The 20,095-nt window shown below is 32.8% G+C and overlaps 1 protein-coding gene and 1 pseudogene across 1 annotated transcript; both read right to left on the bottom strand.

The window, feature by feature from the left end:
• Window positions 1-395: 395 nt before the first annotated feature.
• LOC111889149 (GDSL esterase/lipase EXL3-like) lies at window positions 396-10,223 on the bottom strand. The gene is made up of 5 exons (XM_023885290.1): window positions 9,792-10,223; window positions 3,142-3,267; window positions 2,640-2,712; window positions 1,299-1,488; window positions 396-585 (listed from the first exon to the last, which is right to left on the bottom strand). Exons 1-5 carry the CDS (start codon window positions 10,221-10,223, stop codon window positions 396-398), a joined length of 1,011 nt encoding a protein of 336 aa, XP_023741058.1.
• Window positions 10,224-15,774: 5,551 nt separating this feature from the next.
• Window positions 15,775-19,858, bottom strand: LOC111889154 (GDSL esterase/lipase EXL3-like; annotated as a pseudogene).
• Window positions 19,859-20,095: the final 237 nt, after the last annotated feature.

Below are 20,095 nucleotides of genomic sequence, written 5' to 3'. Positions count from 1 at the left end.
AAACCACTAATGTTTCATACATTCATGGTATTTATGTTACACATTGCATAGTAGAAAAAAATTCTTATACGTTTATTATTCTTTGAGGATGAGTTTATTAAATCATATGATTCTTATATGGAAATTGGTATATGCAAGCTTGCCCACTAAGTTTTACAATGCATTCAAACTTCTATGCATGGAAGGCTTAGAGGGGGGGGGGGGGGGGGGGGGGCAAAGTGGGCAGCTGCATAGGGCCCAATTTTTTCATTATATATTTTTATTTGAAAATACAAAATTATAATAAAGATAAGGGCCCTTTTTTCTTGTTTGTCCTAGGCCTTTAAGAATATTTCATTTTTCAGGACCAGACATGCTTCTATGATATATTTTTTTAGTAACACCTATATATGAACTTAAAATAAATCATTAACATATTTTCCAACGACTTGGTTTATGAGGATGTTGTATCCTTTGTCGGTTGGATGATAACTATCCCAAAGTAGATATTTTGAAGGATCAACACATGTTGGGAGGAATCGATTGCATAAAATGGCAGCCTCTAAGTTTCTGGTGACACAACAACCTCTATCCACAACTTCTAGGGGTGTTTGGCTTGTCTTTTTGAGAGGCAAAAGTCATTTTTGGAAAAGATAAAAGGTAAAAGATGTTTGGTAGAAAGATTTTAAAAGCTACTTTTGGATTTTACATAAAAGGAAAACGACTTTTTGTAACTTTTCCAAAAAAAAAACTTTCGTCTCTCAAAAAGATAAGTCAAACACCCCCTAGTCCTGAAATGTAAAATAGGAAACTTTTGAGAAAAAAATACTAAGCATTTAAAAGAAAAGGTAATATGTGAAGGTAAGTAATTGAAAAATTTTGTTCAAAAAATACCATTGAAATAAATGTATTTTGTGTGTTAAAGTTTCTTGTTGATTACCTTATGATAGCATGTGTTTTAAAATTAATGTTGTGTTTTGAAAATATAAAATAGTTTCTTGGCCACATATGACATTAACCTAATATTTTTTTAATCCAAACAAAAAAGTTTGATTCATGTCTATAAAACATAAGTAAGTCTATTATGAATTCTATTATGTGAGAAGCAAAATTAGGACTCAACAACCAGCTAAAAATCTCATATATGGAAAACAAAAAATTAGTAAACACCCAATACTACCAATGTTATTTTCATTTGTTTTATCCCAAATCCCAAATATATCATCCCATAATCAACTAAGTTATGCATAGGGTATAAAAAATAAAAAGTTAAATGTTAATGATATAGGTATGAGCATTAAAATGAGAAATGTCAAATACCATATTGATTTGGGTTTTGCATAATATCAAACAAGGAGTTGTATATGTCGACGTAGACAATCCTGGATTCTGCATGAGATTTATTGAGATACTCAACTTCTGATTGTAACTTTTTGTTGTATAATTGTGTTGCGTTGTTTTGTTCTTCTATACAAACTCTAACTCCACCACCATTAAGTGTTCTTTGTGCTAGCAACAGTGGCGGATCCTTTAAGGGGCCAGGGGAGGCCATCGCCCCCCAGGTTTTTGGCATAACATCATAACATTTAATATCATAAGGAAGATAAACTAAATTTTTAGAATTTCAAAGCCAAATCATAAAATGAAAATCAATCCGAACTATGGAAAGCAAAGTTTTAGCAAATCATAAAAACGATTGAGGTATTATCGGAATTTCCGTAACATTGAATTCATATAAAAAAACAAAAATCCTAACTAATTTTGGAATCTACCAAAATTTCTATAAAATCCAGAAAAAATTAAAAACCAAATCTCAAACATTTGTAAACTCAGAATACCTAACAGATGGACTCCGTCTCTAGTTACCGCCTAGGGTTCGTGTTGTCACTCGTTCGACGGCGGCAATATGGTTTGACGGATATTGTCCCTCCCATCACCGGTCGAAGTCGAAGTCACCGGCATCTCGCCGGTCGGCCTTTTGGATCGATGTATGTCCTCCTGTTGACTAATGCTTGCATACTCACTCACTCTCGCCATATCTCTATTTATATCTTTTTAGGTGTGTTCTTTTTATATGAAATTGATATTCATTGCTTGTGTTTTAAAGCTACCATTTTTCTCTTTCTACGTGCTGTCATGAAGGCAAAAAACTTTGGGAACATAAGAAAGACTTAACACTTAAGATTATTTGCCTACTATCTTCCCCAAAAAAATATATATTCAATTAATATATTTATTTATTTACTTGTTAGTTGTTATAAACTAGATTATAAATTTGTTTCGAAATAAATAAACTATGAGATTATTAAGTTTGTTTATGTTTAGGCTGTAATCGTCCATGTTCATTAGGATTATGATATGTGATTTAATAAATAATTCATGATTTTTAATTTTGATGTACTCATCTTTTCGATTATTAAATTGTTTGGAGATAAACAAAAACATAAGCAAATTAAAAGGTGTTGTTAGAATAAAAAATCATAATATAAAGACCTTCAAAAAAACATTTATAAAATATGTTTTTTCTCATATTCATCAAAAACCTACATTTTAATTATCTTATCATTAATAAATTTTATTTTTATTTTAATTTGTCATACAAATTAATTTATTTCGTTATATATCCTTCGGCCCCTCCGACTCTAATGCCCGTGTTCCGCCCCTGGCTAGCAAGAGCCCTAATGGAGGTGCACCAAATATTGCGATTCTTCTCGATCCAAGGTTGTATATATCCTTAAATGTAATTCAAATATGTTAATAACAATATTACTTTTAAATATAAGATTATCTATTAAGGGACCCATGTGGTCTTTAGTAGAGCTTACAATGGGTTAAGTTGAGTTCGGTTGGCCTCTCTAATTAAATCGGTTATATAGTTTTAATTGAACTTAATGTGTAATTAAACATGCTGAGATTTACAAGATTACATAACCGATTAGATAACCATGTCGACTTTCGACTTTATATTGATCGGTCTATATATTTTTTGAACACAATATATTAGATAACCGAGTTGTATGCAAATCAACTCAATTGCGTATTAATGTTTAAATCAAATAAAAAGGTTATACTCCGTTATAATTTTAAATCTTACTAAGATGTAGAAAACACATTTTTCAATTTAGGATAGACTATAAAAAACTAACTAAATAATATATATGCCTGTATGAAGTTGGAAGCTGATGATACCATCAGATCCATGTAAGAGGCGATATCATAATGCAATTTCCTTATGCGGAGTGTGAAATACGTATTAGCAATATCGTTCCTACCTGCAACCACCGTAATCTAGCTATTCACTAGTATAATCTAAGTTCTTTCTTCCCCCACAATATCCTGATATAAAAGGTTTTTTTTTTATTTTCATCATTGAAAATCATTGAATTTTTACTATTATTATGGTTTAACAATTATATTCCAACTATGTCAGTGAAACTCATTTAATTGTAGCATATTTAGTGTTAAAAAATTACATTGGAGCTATTAAATTTCATAAAACTTTCTATGATATCCACTTTAATTAATCTCCTATAGTCACTTCAAATCAAAATGGTCAACATATAAATATTATTAAGCTTAGCTAGGTGACTTTCATTTATAAAATCGAAATATAAATGGTTAAACCATAAAGATAACAAAATGCAGCGACTTCTATGTATTTTTCCCTAATTAGGGTGAAATAAGTATTAAGGCAACCACCATGATCAAGTTATTCCTTACTATAAATCGAGTTTCTTCCCCGCAATACACTTGAACTTCTCATTTCTCAATATATTTTTTGAAATTGTTTAAGTCGTCCATAAACAAAACCCCTTTGATACAAAAGTTTTATTTATTTATTTATTTATTTATTTATTTATTTATTTTTAATTTCATCCTTGAAAATCATTGTATTTTTCTACTATTATCGTTTAATAATTATATTCCAACTATATCAATGAAATTCATTTAAGTTTATCAGATTTTGTGTGAAATTTTTCTTTGAAGCTACTAAATTTCATAAAAAATTTATTATATCCACTTTAATTAATCTCATATAGGCAAATCAAGTCAAAGTGGTTAACATATAATAATTATCAAACTTAGGTGATTTTCATTTATAAAACTGAAATATAATGGTTAAACCATAAAAATGATAAAATACAGTGAATTTTATGTAATTTTCCATAATTAAAGTCAATTATATAAGGATAAGATGGTATTTTAATGAAGTATGTATAGTTGGCATGTTACCACTGTCTTGGGAGTTTTAGGATCATATTCAGAGCCAACAGAAGCAAACAGAAGCAAAACTTACACCACTTAGAAGCTGGGAGTTTTAGGATCATATCCAGAGCCAGCAGAAGCAAAACTTACACCACTTAGAAGCTCTTTATCATTAAAAGAGATCATCATATGCGGGCAAAATTTCTTTTACTCCTAGTTCTTCAGCTGAAAATTGAATGAAAACATGCTTATTTACGTTTTTTTAATAATAAAACTTTTCGTAGAACTAGTTTAAAATTGTACAACCATCTAAGTGGCAAAATTTCTAAAGGATATTGTTGCGTTCACTTGATAAAAATAAGAGTTATGAAGTTTATTATACTTAGAGCTTATATTTTCGACCAAAATAAGAGAACCACATTCAAGATCTTCGGTAAATTAACATAAGGGTATCAATAGCTAGACTTGTATTTATCTTAAATTCAGAAAAATACTTTTGAAGAAGTGCGTATTAAAAGAAGTATTTAGGGGCTAATTTTCCTGTATAATTGGGTACCAAAAAATAATAAGTTGATAACTTATTTTTTAATATTTGGTAAAATAACATCATATGTATTGTTGATTTGTTTAAGGCAAAGATTTAAAAAAGCAGTTTGAATCGCCCAATCGAATTATTCGATTGGACAGAGAATCGAAGAAGAGAGCGGTTCAATCACCACCGATTTTATGTCTATTTATGAACCATAACGAACTGGTCGGTTTTTACAAAAAATTGAAAAAAAAAAAAAAAAACGGTTCAACCGGTTAAACTGAAACACGTGAAAATGAAGCATTTTGCAAAATAAACATTGGTGATCTTTTTCACATTTTTTTTAGATTTTTCTAAATAAAAATACATAGTAAATGTTATGCATGTTTATTATGTGTTTATATTCATTTAAAATTATATTTTCTTTTTGGTATTATAATTTAGTTTTTTTTAGTACCTGGGAAAATTGGGTCCCCTTTATATTTTGGATCGTTTTGTGTGATCGCCCGGATAGGCAGGGTGGCCCACAGTATATCCAAGCAAACCTTAATCATTAGATTGGATTACCTTTGAATCAAGTGAAGGTGTGAATTTCTATACCATTTGTTTAATTCTAGCTCAAGACTCTAGTCTTGGGCCTCAAATCCTTCAAAAATCATCATATAAGCTGTAAATTTGATTGGGGTTTTGAACGGAGCTAAATGAGCGACCCTGCCTAATTACTTTGTTTTTTGTAGTCGGAAATGACACAATGTATCTTACCATTGAACATGTCACGTTCCTAAAACTGCTTCGTGTTCCTTATATTTTATTATAGCATCATACTATGGACGCATTACATCTCACACTCATATGCGTCTCGTCAAATGAAAGTGCAATGCGCTTACATGAAATATCAACGTAGTACTGTTTTATATCAAATGGGTCCTATGTGTTGCATTGTATTCTACGTATTGTGTTCTTGGACGCCATGTATTACTTACATGGACACGTCATGCATGATCTCAAACTCATACATTTTCCTATTTTTTTCTAGAATCACCCCTACAATCATAATTCATATCATAACATGTTCAACTCATGGTTCAATGCATCAACATATATCTACCGATACAAGTTACAAGATTCTTGAGGATTACTCACAAAAATCCCAAAAATAACTAAAATTCCCTTCGACGTCTGAATTTCCATTTTAATCAACGATTATACACCATAACAAAGATACTAACTCAATTTTATAAAGAATTTTGGTTGAAAACTCATAAAATCCTCAAAATGACCGGTATATCCTTTTTAGTTAAAATACATGACTTATACAACTAGTTATGTTCTTCAACATTTCACCACCAATTTAACCAATGCAACATTTTAAAACGGGTGTCACAGGAACCAATTTTGTGAGGTTTGGAATATCATATTTAGTAGATATTATAATAAATGAATATGTATTATTTTTGTTGTTGATTTAATTATCACATTTCAAAATATTAAAATCTTGTAAATTGAATGATCTTTGTTAGTTAACCGTTGTTGGCTTATATGTTTCTCTTGAACCTTTTACCTACATTATGGCTTATATGTTTCTCTTGAACCTTTTACCTACATTATGGATTTGTATACACATTGGTTTTGGATTATTTGTTACTAAACACTTTGAAAATAAATTTTGGGTCTACAATACCCTTTACCTTGGATTATTGAAATTTTGGCAACTTAAAATATCTAAAAACTATTACTAAACATTTTTGCTTTGAATTTTAGATCTAAAATACTCATTAGGCTATCCAAAACTATGGCTATTATTTTGACATGCATTCAAATTAGATATTTGTAGAGAGGTGAATTGTGAAGGCCACCTCTTGTGTGGTAGCATTTGAACAATGTTTTTTTTATGATTGTTATTATCCTGCACGTTAAAATTTATAATCTTTTAGGACTTTATTTCCGCACCTAAAAACTTTTAAAATATTTGAACTAAAAAAATTTAGGCTTCATAAAGTATTTTTAAAGTACTAATGTTTCATACATTCATGGTATTTATGTTACACATTGCATAGTAGAAAAATATTCTTATACGTTTATTATTCTTTGAGGATGAGTTTATTAAAGCATTAGGTGTAAGACTCATGTATTACATGGGTTTATTTTAATGAAAAAAATATGAAATTCTAAACATTTGAGAAATTTAAATTTATATAAAAAAAATGAAAAATATTAATTATTAAAATTAAATTGTTTGTTTTTCTTTTAAATTAAAGAAATAATTTAGATAAATAAACAAAGGAAACTAATAAACTTTAATTTATAAAATTTGAAATTCAAAGAAGTCATTTAATGCAATTGATATGCATTTATTATTACATTTATTACAATTTTTACATTTAAATATTATGTGGGAGTTAATAAAATAAAATAAAATAACCACAAATTTTCATATGGAAAAAATTAATTGAAAATAACCACAAAATAACATGTGGTCAAATTAATGAGAGTGTGACATATGACAAAAAGTTCTTTACTTATTAAAGAGACTAGTTGTGAAACTCATGTAATACATGGGTTAATTTAAAAAAATATGTATAAAAATGTCAAAATGTTTGAGAACTTTCAATTTATAAGAAAATAAGAAAAATAATGAATTATTATAATTGAAATGTCTTTTATCTTTTAAATTTGAACAAATAATTTAAATAAATAAACAAAAGAAACTAATGACTTTTAATTTGAAAATTTTGAAATTAAAAGGTAAGTTCATTAATAAAATTGAGATTTACTTATTACTATATTTATTGCAATTATTATATTAAAATATTATGTTCAATTTAATAAAATAGAAAAAACTTATAAAATGACATGTGGAAAAAAAATTAATTAAAAATAACCACAAAATGACATTTGGCAAATTGAATAAGAGTGTGACATGTGGTTAAAAAAAATCTTTATTTATTAGGCCGGACGGAATCATAGCGGGAAGAAGGAGCGGAAGCCTTCCCGCACGACGGAACACCGGACCGTCGTGCGGGAGGCAGGGGTGCGGGAAGGGGGGGAAGATACCCCGCTTTCTCTCTCCCTCTATCATTGGCCGAAGTTTTTTTTTTTTTTTGATTAATGGTAAAAATAATAATTTTTTTTTTACCAACGGATATATGCTTTTAAACCCAATTTTTTTTTGTTTTTTTACCTTTTTAAACACCTATAAATACCCAACTATTTACCTTCAATCAACATTCAAACAAACCCTTTATTCTCTCTATTTTCTTCTAAAAAATAAATGAATCCCGACAATCAAACCCCAACTTCCAATCGAAGAAAAAAAAGCCATGGTTCGAGTTTAAACATCCCTACTCGAAACATTTTTGCTATCGATTCATCACCACAAGGAGTTTATCGCCCCCAAGTCGATGCTCTCATTCAATCTCCACTACAATTTAAGTACCAAAATCTTGGACAATATTACCCGCTCCAAGTTCCAAATGTTACGCCACAAATGTTTTCAAACATTGTTGTGTTTCCGGATCAACAATCGTCAAATCAACCTTAACCCCAAACCCAAACTCAAACCCAACAACAACGCCAACTTGTCGATGAGTTGGTGACTCGGAAGAAGAAGAGATGGTTCCTGAAACTCAACCCACACCACCCCCACAAAGACGTAAAGATAAATAACAAGCACGTGAGGGTGTCACACAACCTGGAAGACAAAAGCCGACAGCATGGCTTCCACACGAAGATCTAGTTTTGGTCAAAGGTTGGGCTGACATTTCTGAGGATTCGATTCAAGGAAACGCACAACCGGGAGACCATTTTTGGTTTCGCATTTTAGAACAGTTTCGAGAGGAGCTAGAAAATGGTGATGACTACCGTACAAAACATCAAAGGATTCGAAGTTTCAAAAAATAGCAAAGGGGGTTTCAAAAATAAATGGGTTGTACAACAACCTAAAAACCCAACGAAAAAGCGGCCAAGGCGACGAACAAATACTTCAAGAAGCTTTGCAGTTTTACCTTGAGGAAGTAGGGAAACCATTCAAGTGGCACGATTGTTGGGAATTATTGGTCCGATGTCCTGGGTGGAAAAAATACGAGCAAGAATTTATTTTTGGAGTCCAACAATCAAAGCGAACGAAAACGCACTTGAAGAGTATAATATACTTTAAGATCGATAGATTCAAACAGATATCAATAAGACAATAACAAGAATAGAAAATGATAAGAACCAAGATGAATCAAACGAGTGTCGAATGATTAATATGCTCCACGTCAGAAGAATTCAACGTGAATTGCTACTGTAGAGGTGTGCTAGGGTTACAATACAAGATCTCTTAAATAATAATCAAGAAGCGTCAAAACATATAATGCATGCATGCACTATATATATATATATATATATATATATATATATATACACACACACACACACACTAAACCATAAAACAAAACACGGTTGGACAAGCCCAGACTGAGTATACATATGGACCGAAATCTAAGCCTAATGACGCAATCTCTTAGACTCAATAATCTCCCCCTTTGCGTCAATTGGGGCGAGAAATCAAGTTGGTTTAGCAAGAGTGTTTTTCTTCACCGTCTTGAATAACATTGGTATGATGGCAAGAAGAGTTTTGACGAAACGAAATGTATCACCGAAGCATATCCGTGAAATTCTTCTTATCACTTTCACTATTCAGTTTGCACATGTGTATGATATGCTCCAAACATGAAGTGGAGAACAGGTGTTTATCGTTTAGAGAGAACACAAATCTTTGGCCTTCGCCTCTAGTGAACATGACGATGTTATATTTCGAATCAATTTTTCCCATTTGCATTCTGTTTGCATCGCCAATCTTCCCAATCGGTTTGACAGTTGGCTTCTTCATTAAAACGGATGCAATCTCTTAATCCATCTTTGCAACCTCCATGATGTAAGAGGATAACATTCTCTTGATGTGAGTAATAATCGGCTCATACTGTTGCTACTCAGTCAGCAAAATGTTCCTGAGAATGATCCAATCAAGTGCATTTAGATTCGGTAGATTTGCCAATGAGATCATATGAACCGAACTGTCTGATACTCGGGTTACTTTGAATTTGACATTTATAAACGAACCCCCAGGAGTCGGTTTCAATACCCTAACTGATGTAATATTTTGAGCACTCCACGTCAGGTATTGTGGTTGAGAGAATTCAAGATAGTAATTGATTAGTTCTTGATCAACCTTCGGATCAAGAGAATGAATGTTGACAGTTGAATCGAAACGGTGAAATACAAAGGCTTTTCGGGTGATAGGCATGTCAAATTGAGAATCCCTTGTATTCTCACAGTGAAAAGAAACAACTGGTTCAAGCCAACGAGTGTTAGGGGACTCAATCTCTTCCTTGATCAATTTCTCCAATGACCACAGTGGAAAGAGAGCTTGTCTACAAACCAAAGTGTCATGAGCATCTTTCTCTCTTTTCTCCCTTTCTTCTTCAGTTTCCTCTTCTTCATTTAGGAAGGCACACTTGAAATCCATTTGAAATACTTCAAAGTTTTTGTGTGCGGCATATGCCAGATAGATTCACACTGATTCTAACCTTGCTATAGGAGCGAAGGTTTCTTCATAGTCTATACCTTCTTCCTGAAAATATCCCTTCACAACCAACCTTGCTTTATTACGAATCACATTCCCTTCTTTGTCCATTTTGTTACTAAAAACCCATTTTAAGCCAACTATAGATGCATCCTTTGGTGTGGGAATTAATCTCCAAACTCGATTTCGCTCAAACTCATGGAGTTCGTCTTGCATTGCCTGTACCCAATCTGAGTGATCGAGTGTAATAGTAACCATTTTCGGTTCTATTTTTGAGACGAACGAATTAAACATGCAAAATTCTACTTGAGAGAACAGAGCAGTTTGCTTTGCTTTTATTGAGACCGAGTAAGAACTCCCTTAAATGATTCACAGATTACTTGAGTTTTTGGATGATCTATTGTCCATTTTGTGAGAGGAGGGTAGTTTGGATCATAGGCAAGATCCAATTCGACAATTATTTCCTCTTCCAATTCTGATTGAGTGTCTGAATCATCATTCGTATTATGATTCCCCCCTCGAATGATGAGACGATTTCAACATCAGGTTCAGAATGCTCCCCCTCGAATGGAATTTCATGTGTCTTTGTTGGTGATGAATTTTCCCCTTGGAAAGACAAATCAGGGTTATCTGATGTGGATGAACCCCCCTGTAATATAGAACTTTCTTTTGGAGGTTCGCTTGGGCCTGGCTGATCAGTTGGTCCTTGATGTTCGCTTTCCATTTCTTTTGCTGCTTCATTGATAATTTTCGTCAAGTTGTCGATCTTGTTATCAGTTGCCTTAGTCTTAGAATTAATTGCTCTCTCTGGTTCATCAAAGAGCAACATGTATTCTTCAGATAGATTGGAAACTGGGACCGAGACTTGACCTGATTTTGGAAAGATTTCCTCCATTTGTCCTTTACTTGATTGAAGTTTCTTCACGGAATCATCATCAAAGGTGACATAGTACGTTTCTTCAATTTTCTTGGAACGCTTATTCAGAACTCTATATGCCTTTGAAGTTAGCGAGTAACCAAGAAAGATCCCTTCATCATCCTTTACATCGAACTTGTTTCGGTTCTCTTTGGAGTTCAAAATAAAGCACCTTGAACCGAACACATGGAAGAACTTGACATTTGGCTTGCAATTATTCAAGATTTCGTATGGAGTGATGAAAAATCACTTATTGTGGAAGGATTAGTTCTGGGTATAGCAGGCAGCAGCTATTGCATCAGCCTAGAATTACAAAGGTAAGGAGGCGAAGCTAAGCATGGTTTGGGCTGCATCACACAAAGAGCGGTTTCTCCTTTCAACTATGTTGTTCTGTTGTGGAGTGTAGGGAGCCGAGAAGTTGTGAGATACTCCCTTAACAACAAGAAATTCTTCGAACTCTTGATTTTTGAATTCCAACCTGTTGTCACTTCGGACGTTTGTAACCACCTTTCGCAGTTGAAGTTCCACTTGCTTTATAAATGCTTTGAGCTTTGGAGTCGCCTCTGATTTCTGTATAAGAAAGAAAACCTAGGTGAAACGTGAAAAGTCATCAACAATTACTAAAATGTACTTACTACCACCGATGCTTTCGATTGCTGAAGGACCACACAAGTCGATGTGTAGAAGTTCAAGTGGTTCAATGATCTTTGTTTTAACACGTGTGGGATGACTCTTTCGGCTTTGCTTTGCCATCTTGAATGCAGCGCAGAAGTGTTCCTTATCAAATTTGAGAAGTGGAAGTCCTCGTACATGATCATCGATAACCAACTTGTTGATATCCTTAAAGTTAATGTGTGAGAGCCTTTAGTGCCATAGCTAACTTTCGTCAGAGTGTGCTTTTGTTAAAAGGTATACAGCTGGATTTCCTCTAATTGGATTAAGATTTAGAGGATACATTTCTCCTTTTCTATTGGATTTTAACACGACAGTCTTCATCTTCTTTTCAACAATCTCAGAGCCTTCATCATCGAACGAAACCTTCAAGCCTGCTCCCACAACTAGTTGAGAGATACTGATGAGATTGTGCTACAATCCCTCTACATATGCTACATTCCAGATTGAGAATTCACCGTTTGTGATCACTCCATAGCCTTTGATCATGCCATATGAATTATTCCCATATTTGACACATCCACTATCCTTAAGGGATCGAAACTCCCTTAGCTCTTCCCTCCTTCATGTCATGTGATGTGAGCAACCACTATCGATGTACCATTCGTCGTCGAACATCTCGTCACTTATAACCTGTAAAAATTAAGCAGATTTAGGAACCCAAAGTTTCTTGGGTCCTCGTGATCCTTTTATAGGACAGGGAATTGCAACAGAAAGATCAACCAAATATGTTCTTTTTATTAAAGTGGTTTCATCTTTTCTTTTGATGGTAAAGACGTTGATTTTATTGTTTTCTTGTTTTGGTTTATTTGATTTAGACTGTTTATTTTTGTTTTGATTCTAATTTAAACTAGTCTTTAGATTCCTAGGGTTAGCTGACATCTTCTTGACATGAACTTTAGGGTGCGAGACTAGCTTTCCCTTTCCTTTGATGTCCTTGACTGGTTTCGGCTTCGGTTGTTGATAAGTGTGATGGAGTTTAGGACCGAAACTGGTCTTCTGGTTCGTTTGACTACAAGACTGACAGTGAGTGCATGGACCTTTGTTTGTCTGAGGGCTTACTTTCTCCTATGGATTCGATACCTTGTGAATGTGATTAGTGTTTTGAGAATTCCAAAACTACTTTCTCTCTTTGAGATTTTTCTGGTACCTTCTGTTCCTTTGACGTGTTTTCTCAGCTAGTTGTTTTTTAGATTTGTGAATTTTTGCTTTAAGTTTCGGTTCATCTTCACGAGCTTCACCTGGAGATGATTCTCTAGATGCCTTTCCTGGTTTGCCTTGAATTTCTTTAGTACCGCTTGTACTTTACTCCCCATGAGGTTTGCTCTGACAAACCTACTGTTTCATCTGCATTGTCAATGGGAGCTGACCAGAAAAAATTATCACACCCATCAGCATTGTCTTCCTCTACCAAAGAAGTTAGCTCAACTGTTTGCTTCTTGGTAACTCCAATGGTTGATCCTTTTTGCTCACAGGTTTGGTGGCAAAACACTTATCTTCCTTCTGATTCGCCTCATCATACTCACCTTCGGTTGTATAGCCCCTCATTTGTGACACTCCAGCTGTCACAATCAATCATCTCCCAGCAAACTCAGCTCCATCTTCTTTTTCCATAAAAGTCATGCCATGCGTGGGTTTACGTACCTCTTCATCTTTAGAGTCCGTAGACCAGACCTCCACGTCACCAAACTTATCATCAACCGTGTTCTCCTGCACAATCAAAGCATTCATAGAATTGTTAGAGGCTTTCTTCTTCTTTATCTTCTCCAGCTTGCACATATGGTATGCTTCATCATCTTCACCCTCTTTCTTCTCCGATAGCTTTCTTAACATGCAATCTTTGGCAAAGTGGTTTTTGCCATGGCAGAAGTTGCAATCGTATCCGGAGTCTCCTACCAATTTCCTCTCCTTCTTCTCTTCTTATTTCTGAGGATTATTTTTAATTTCCTCTTTCACCTTTTCTGAGTTGTAGCCTCCCTGCCAGTTTCGGTTCTTGGCAACAAGGAACTTTTTGCGAGCAAACCGCTTCGGGTTGAAAACCATCATTGCATACTCTTCGCTTGTCAGATCACATTCTGACATTTCTGACTCTTATTCATCTTCTGCCACATTCTTCGCCTTAGAGAGAAGGGCCAAGGATCCCATACTAGACACCACTTTCGCTTCCTTTATCACAACACTTTCATGAGACTTGAGAATACCCACCATCTTCGTCAATGAATAGGTTTTAAACTGCTCGTGAGCCTTCATAGTTGATGCCACAGCCATCCATTCGAGTCTTAAACCATTTAGAAATGTGACCTTCTGTTCGATCACTTCTCTTCCAATATCGTGCTTGATCATCTTGCTCAAAAGATGGTTGAAATGATCGAATGCCTGAATAAGTTTTTCATCTGGCTTTTGTTGGAAAGCACCTAACTCAGAAAGCAATAGAGTTTGGATAGAATGTTCTAGGTCCTCATCAGTGGAATACAGCTCCTTGAGTCTATCCCATATCTCTTTTGTCGTGGTGCATGAGCTTACCAGACGAAAAGTATCGGACTGTAAAGCAGATCTAATCATTCTCATGGCTTTAACATTACACAACAACTTCTCTTTTTCGTCTTGAGGAATCTTCTCCTCGTCAGTTAAGAGTTTGTTGCACTCCTTTTGAGTCTTAGTGGTTCTATTTGTTCCAGAATGAAAAAAAGGACCCAATGTTATTGCTTCCCAGATAAGATAACCATTGTCTTCAGAACCAACGACATAATTCTCAAAGTGATGCGTCCAAACTTCATAGTCTTGAGTGTATAGAATCGGGATTCTGGTTGTGGATCCAATGTTGTTGGAGATATTGATCGGATTGGTTTGTGAATCATCGAGAGACATGATGACCTTTTTCAGATATCTGCTTAGAAGCAGACTTGTAAAGATTGAATTAGGGTTTTATCAAAAGCAAGAAACAACGTCAATGAAGAGATGACGGCTCCTATAGATTCGATAAAAGCGGAAACCCTAGAATTATTCTTCCAACAGAAGAGATGCGTATGTATTACACAGTCTCTTGCTCTGATACCAATAGAAGAGTATAATATACTCTAAGATCGATAGATTCAAACAGATATCAACAAGACAATAACAATAATAGAAAATGATAAACACCAAGATGAATCAAACGAGTGTCGAATGATTAATATGCTCCACCTTAGAAGAATTCAACGTGAATTGCTACTATAGAGGTGTGTTAGGGTTACAATACAAGATCTCTTAAATAATAATCAAGAAGTGTCAAAACATATAATGCATGCATGCACTATATATATATATATATATATATATATATATATATATATATATATATATATATATATATATATATATATATATATATATATATACTAAACCCTAAAACAAAACACGACTGGACAGGCCTAAACCGAGTATACAAATGGACCAAAAGCTAAGCCCAATGACGCAATCTATTAGACTCAACAAGACTCTAGTGGTTACACAACCTCCTCTGATGCTCGGGTCATTCTAGATTTAAATCAGGATGACGAACTCGAGTTAGAAGAAATTGTCCGCCCAATGAGTAGGGACAAAGCGAAGAGAAAGGGAAAAGGGGCTTCTTAGGGTGCATCTGATTTCAGCATGGACGTTGACGAAATACGGAAAATAACATCGTCGTTTGATCGATATAATCTTAATATCTCCGAACGTTTGGCTTTCAACAAAGAAAAAGAAGAAGCAAGGAAAAAGGAGCTAGCGGAGAGACAAGAAATGGAGGATGTGAAGTTTTTCATGGAAAACACCGATCATTTCTCGGGACCGGCTCTCAAGCTCGTGATGAAGAAGAGAGAAAAAATTGTGAAAAAATATTTTCCGTAGGTCGTTGTTGGTTTGTTTGATTTTTAGCTTGTGTTTTTTCTTTTTGTTTTTTTTTTAATTTTATAGTTTTTTAAATTTTAGGTTTATAGTAATTTTTATTTTAATTAATGAAATGCATTTTCTTTTTAATTAAATTTTTGGTTAATTTTAATCTAAAAATTATAAATCAAAAAAATAAATTAATTTTATTTAAAAAAATAGTGAGGGAAGCTCTTCCCACCCATTCCTTGGGTTTTAGCTGACGGAAAGAAAAATGAGGGGAAGGGTGGCATGGCCCACAAAAAGTGAGGGAAACATCTCTCCCATACCCTCCAGTCTTAGAATAGATTTATTGTAATTATTACATTAAAATATTATGTTGAATTTAATAAAATAGAAAAACTCATAAAATGACATGTGAAAAAAATAATTCAAAATAACCACAAAATGACATTTGGCGAATTGAATGAGAGTGTGACATGTAGCAAAAAAACCTTCATTTATTTGAATAGATTTAATTATTTGAATAGATATGATTCTTATATGGAAATTGGTACATGCAAGCTTGCCCACTAAGTTTTATAATGCATTCAAACTTCTATGATACGAATTTTTAGTAACACCTAGATATGAACCTAAAATAAATCATTAACATATTTTCCAATGACTTGGTTTATGAGGATGGCGTATCCTTTGTGGGTTGGATGATAACTATCCCAAAACAGGTATTTTGAAGGATCAACACACGTTGGGAGAAATCGATTGCATAAAATGGCAGCCTCTAAGTTTCCGGTGCCACAATAACCTTTATCCACAACTTCTAGTCCTGATATGTAAAACAGGAAACTTTTGAGAAAACAATACTAAGCATTTAAAAAAAGGTAATATGTGAAGGTAAGTGATTAAAAAATACCATTGAAATAAATGTCTTTTGTGTGTTAAAGTTTCTGGTTGATTACCTTATGATAGCACGTGTTTTAAAATTAATGTTGTGTTTTGAAACTATAAAATACTTTGTTGGCCATATATGACATTAACCTAATATTTTTTTATTCCAAACAAAAAAGTTCGATTCATGTCTATAAAACATCAGTAAGTCTATTATGTGAGAGGCAAAATTAGGACTCAACAACCAGCTAAAAATCTCATATATGGAAAACCAAAAATTAGTAAACACCCAATACTACCAATGTTATTTTCATTTGTTTTATCCCAAATCTCAAATATATCATCCCAAAATCAACTAAGTTATGACATAGGGCATAAAAAATAAAAAGTTAAATGTTAATGATATAGATATGAGCATTAAAATGAGAAATATCAAATACCATATTGATTTGGGTTTTGCATAATATCAAGCAAGGAGTTGTATATGTCGATGTAGACAATCTTGGATTCTGCATGAGATCTATTGAGATACTCAACTTCTGATTGTAACTTGTTGTTGTATAATAGTGCTGCATTGTTTTGCTCTTCTACACAATCTCTAAGTCCACCACCATTAAGTGTTCTTTGTGCTGGCAAGCACCCTAATGGAGGTGCACCAAATATTGCGATTCTTCTCGATCCAAGGTTGTATATATCCTTTAGTGTAACTCAAATATGTTAATAACCATATTACTTTTAAATATAAATTTATCTATTAAGGGACTCACGTGGTCTTTAGTGGAGCTTACAATGGGTTAAGTTGAGTTCGGTTGGCCTCTCTATTTAAATCGGTTATATAATATTAATTGAACTTAATGTGTAATTAAACATGTTGAGATTTACAAGATTACATCACCGATTAGATAACCAGATCGACTTTCGACTTTATATTGACCGGTCTATATATTTTTTCAACTCAATATATTAGATAACCGAGTTGTATGAAATCGACTCACTTGCATATTAATGTTTAAATCAAATAAAAAGGTTATAATTTTAAATCTTACTAGATGTAGAAAACATATTTGCCAATTTAGGATAGACTAAAAAAAAACTAATTAAATAATATATATACCTGTATGAAGTTGGAAGCTGATGATACCATCAGATCCGTGTAAGAGGCGATATCATAATGCAATTTCCTTATGCGGAGTGTGAAATACGTATTAGCAATATCGTTGCTACCTGCAACCACCGTAATCAAGCTATTCGCTAGTATAATCTGAGTTCTTTCTTCCCCCACAATACCCTTGAGCTTCGCAATATACTTTTTAAAATTGTTTTAACTGGTCTACCATAGACAAAACCCCCTGATACAAAAGTTTTTTTTTTATTTTCATCATTGAAAATCATTGTATTTTACTATTATTATGGTTTAACAACTATATTCCAACTACGTCAATGAAACTCATTTAAGTGTAACAGATTTAGTGTTAAAAAATTACATTCAAGCTATTAAATTTCATAAAACTTTCTATTGTATCCACTTTAATTAATCTCCTATAGTCACATCAAGTCAAAATGGTCAACACATAAATATTATCAAACTTAGGTGACTTTCATTTATAAAACTGAAATATAATGGTTAAACCATAAAAATGATAAAATACACTGAATTTTATGTATTTTTCCCTCATTAAAATCAATTATATAAGCATAAGATGGTATTTTATATAAAAGCTAATGAAATATATATAATTGGCATATTACCACTGTCTTGGGAGTTTCAGGATATAGCAGAAGCAAAACTTACACCACTTAGAAGCTCTTTATCATTAAGAGATAGATCATCATATGCGGGCAAAATTTCTTTTACTCCTAGTTCTTCAGCTGAAAATTCAATGAAAATATGCTTATTTTTTTTTTTTAATAATAAAAATTTTCGTAGAACTAGTTCAAAATTGGAAAACCATCGAAGTGGCAAAACTTGCAAAGGATATTGGTTCTGTTCACTTGATAAAAATAAGAGCCATGAAGTTTATTATACTTAGAACTTATATTTTCGACCAAAATAAGAGAACCACATTTAAGATCTTAGGTAAATTAACATAAACGTATCAATAGCTAGACTTGTATTTATCTTAAATTCAGAAAAATGCTTTTGAAGAAAGTGCGTAGAAATTTTGAGCTTGTGCATCACTAAAAGAAGTATTTAGAGGCTAACTTTACTCTATAATCGGATACCAAAAAGTAATAAGTTGATAAGTTATTTTTTAATGTTTGGTAAATTTTGTTTATATATGTAAAATGACCAAAAATAACATCATATGTATTGTTGATTTGTTTATGGCAATGTTTTAAAAACCAATTTGAATTGCCAGATCGAATCGGTTGGACCGAGAATCGAAGAAAATAACGGTTCAACTAGTACCGATTTTATGTCTATTTATGAATCAGAACGAACCAGTCGGTTTTACAAAACACCGGTTGAACCGGTTAAATTAAACCGATTAAACCGAATAAAAACGTATGCAAATGAAGCATTTTACAAAATAAACTTTGGTGATCTTTTTCACATTTTTTTTAAATTTCTCTTAATAAAAATACATGGTAAATATTATGCAGTTTTATGATGTGTTTGAATTCGTCTAAAACTATATTTTTTGTAAATAAAAAAAGTATGTTACAAAATTAACACTTTAATGAGTAAAAAATATTAATAGCAGCTATATGTTTATAAACAAAACAAAAAAATATTTAAAACAACAAAATAAAAATATGATTATTAAACTGTAAATGATCGATTTCCATGCTTTCTAATATTTTTGTAGTTCTTATTAATTTGAATTAGTGTCTCAATTGATGAATGCACAAGAGCTATTGTAATTAAGTCATTAAAAATATTAAACATGCACGTTTTACCGATCATATCTGCTGGTGTCTTATTATTTGAAAATCTTCCGGTTGATTTTCCATAGGGAGAGAAATTTGCTTTAAACAAAGTCGTTAGATTATTATTAGCTCCTTGATCCACAATCGAGTCCCCAAACGCTATAACTGCTGGCACTATCACATTTTCTGGCAATGTCATCCTAGCTCCACCATGATCACCAAAGAAAATAAGAGAGAAGAAGATGATAGTGAGCCATAATGAAGAGTATGAAAGTTTGATAAGAGTAATAGGCTCCATCATGTATGGAAAATTGGCAAGTGCACGTGAAGGAAAGAATGTATCGAAATGAAACTTAAATATGGAGTGTAATAACAAAGTTGGGATTGATCAGCTATATATACACATCATAAAATGGAGTGTAATAACAAAGACAAAATTGATCAGCTATATATACACATCATAAAAAGTGGTTTATAATAATTTAATGTTAATAGGTAATTGTAATTTCGCAAATGCTTTAATTTTCTATGTTGCAACCTATACCTTGTATGCGTTTCGATGTTATATATTTATAAAGAAAAAACTGGAAAAATGGTATGTATGGTTTTTTATTTTATGTGG

Source organism: Lactuca sativa, chromosome 3, assembly GCF_002870075.4.
Source record: "Lactuca sativa cultivar Salinas chromosome 3, Lsat_Salinas_v11, whole genome shotgun sequence".
NCBI lineage: Eukaryota > Viridiplantae > Streptophyta > Magnoliopsida > Asterales > Asteraceae > Lactuca > Lactuca sativa.
Note: the sequence above shows the minus strand (reverse complement) of the source record. Positions and strands in the feature narration are given on the sequence as shown.

What these genes read in the sequence shown, in the direction of transcription:
- LOC111889149 (XM_023885290.1), bottom strand. Translation starts at nt 10,223, where the DNA reads ATGGATTTCAAGTGTGCCTTCCTAAATGAAGAAGAGGAAACTGAAGAA. An exon ending in TTATAAATGTCAAATTCAAA is followed by an intron (nt 3,268 to 9,791) that starts GTAACCCGAGTA and finishes GTGAATAGCTAG; the next exon opens with ATTACGGTGGTTGCAGGTAG. An exon ending in CAAAACCCAAATCAATATGG is followed by an intron (nt 586 to 1,298) that starts TATTTGACATTT and finishes AAGCCAAACACC; the next exon opens with CCTAGAAGTTGTGGATAGAG.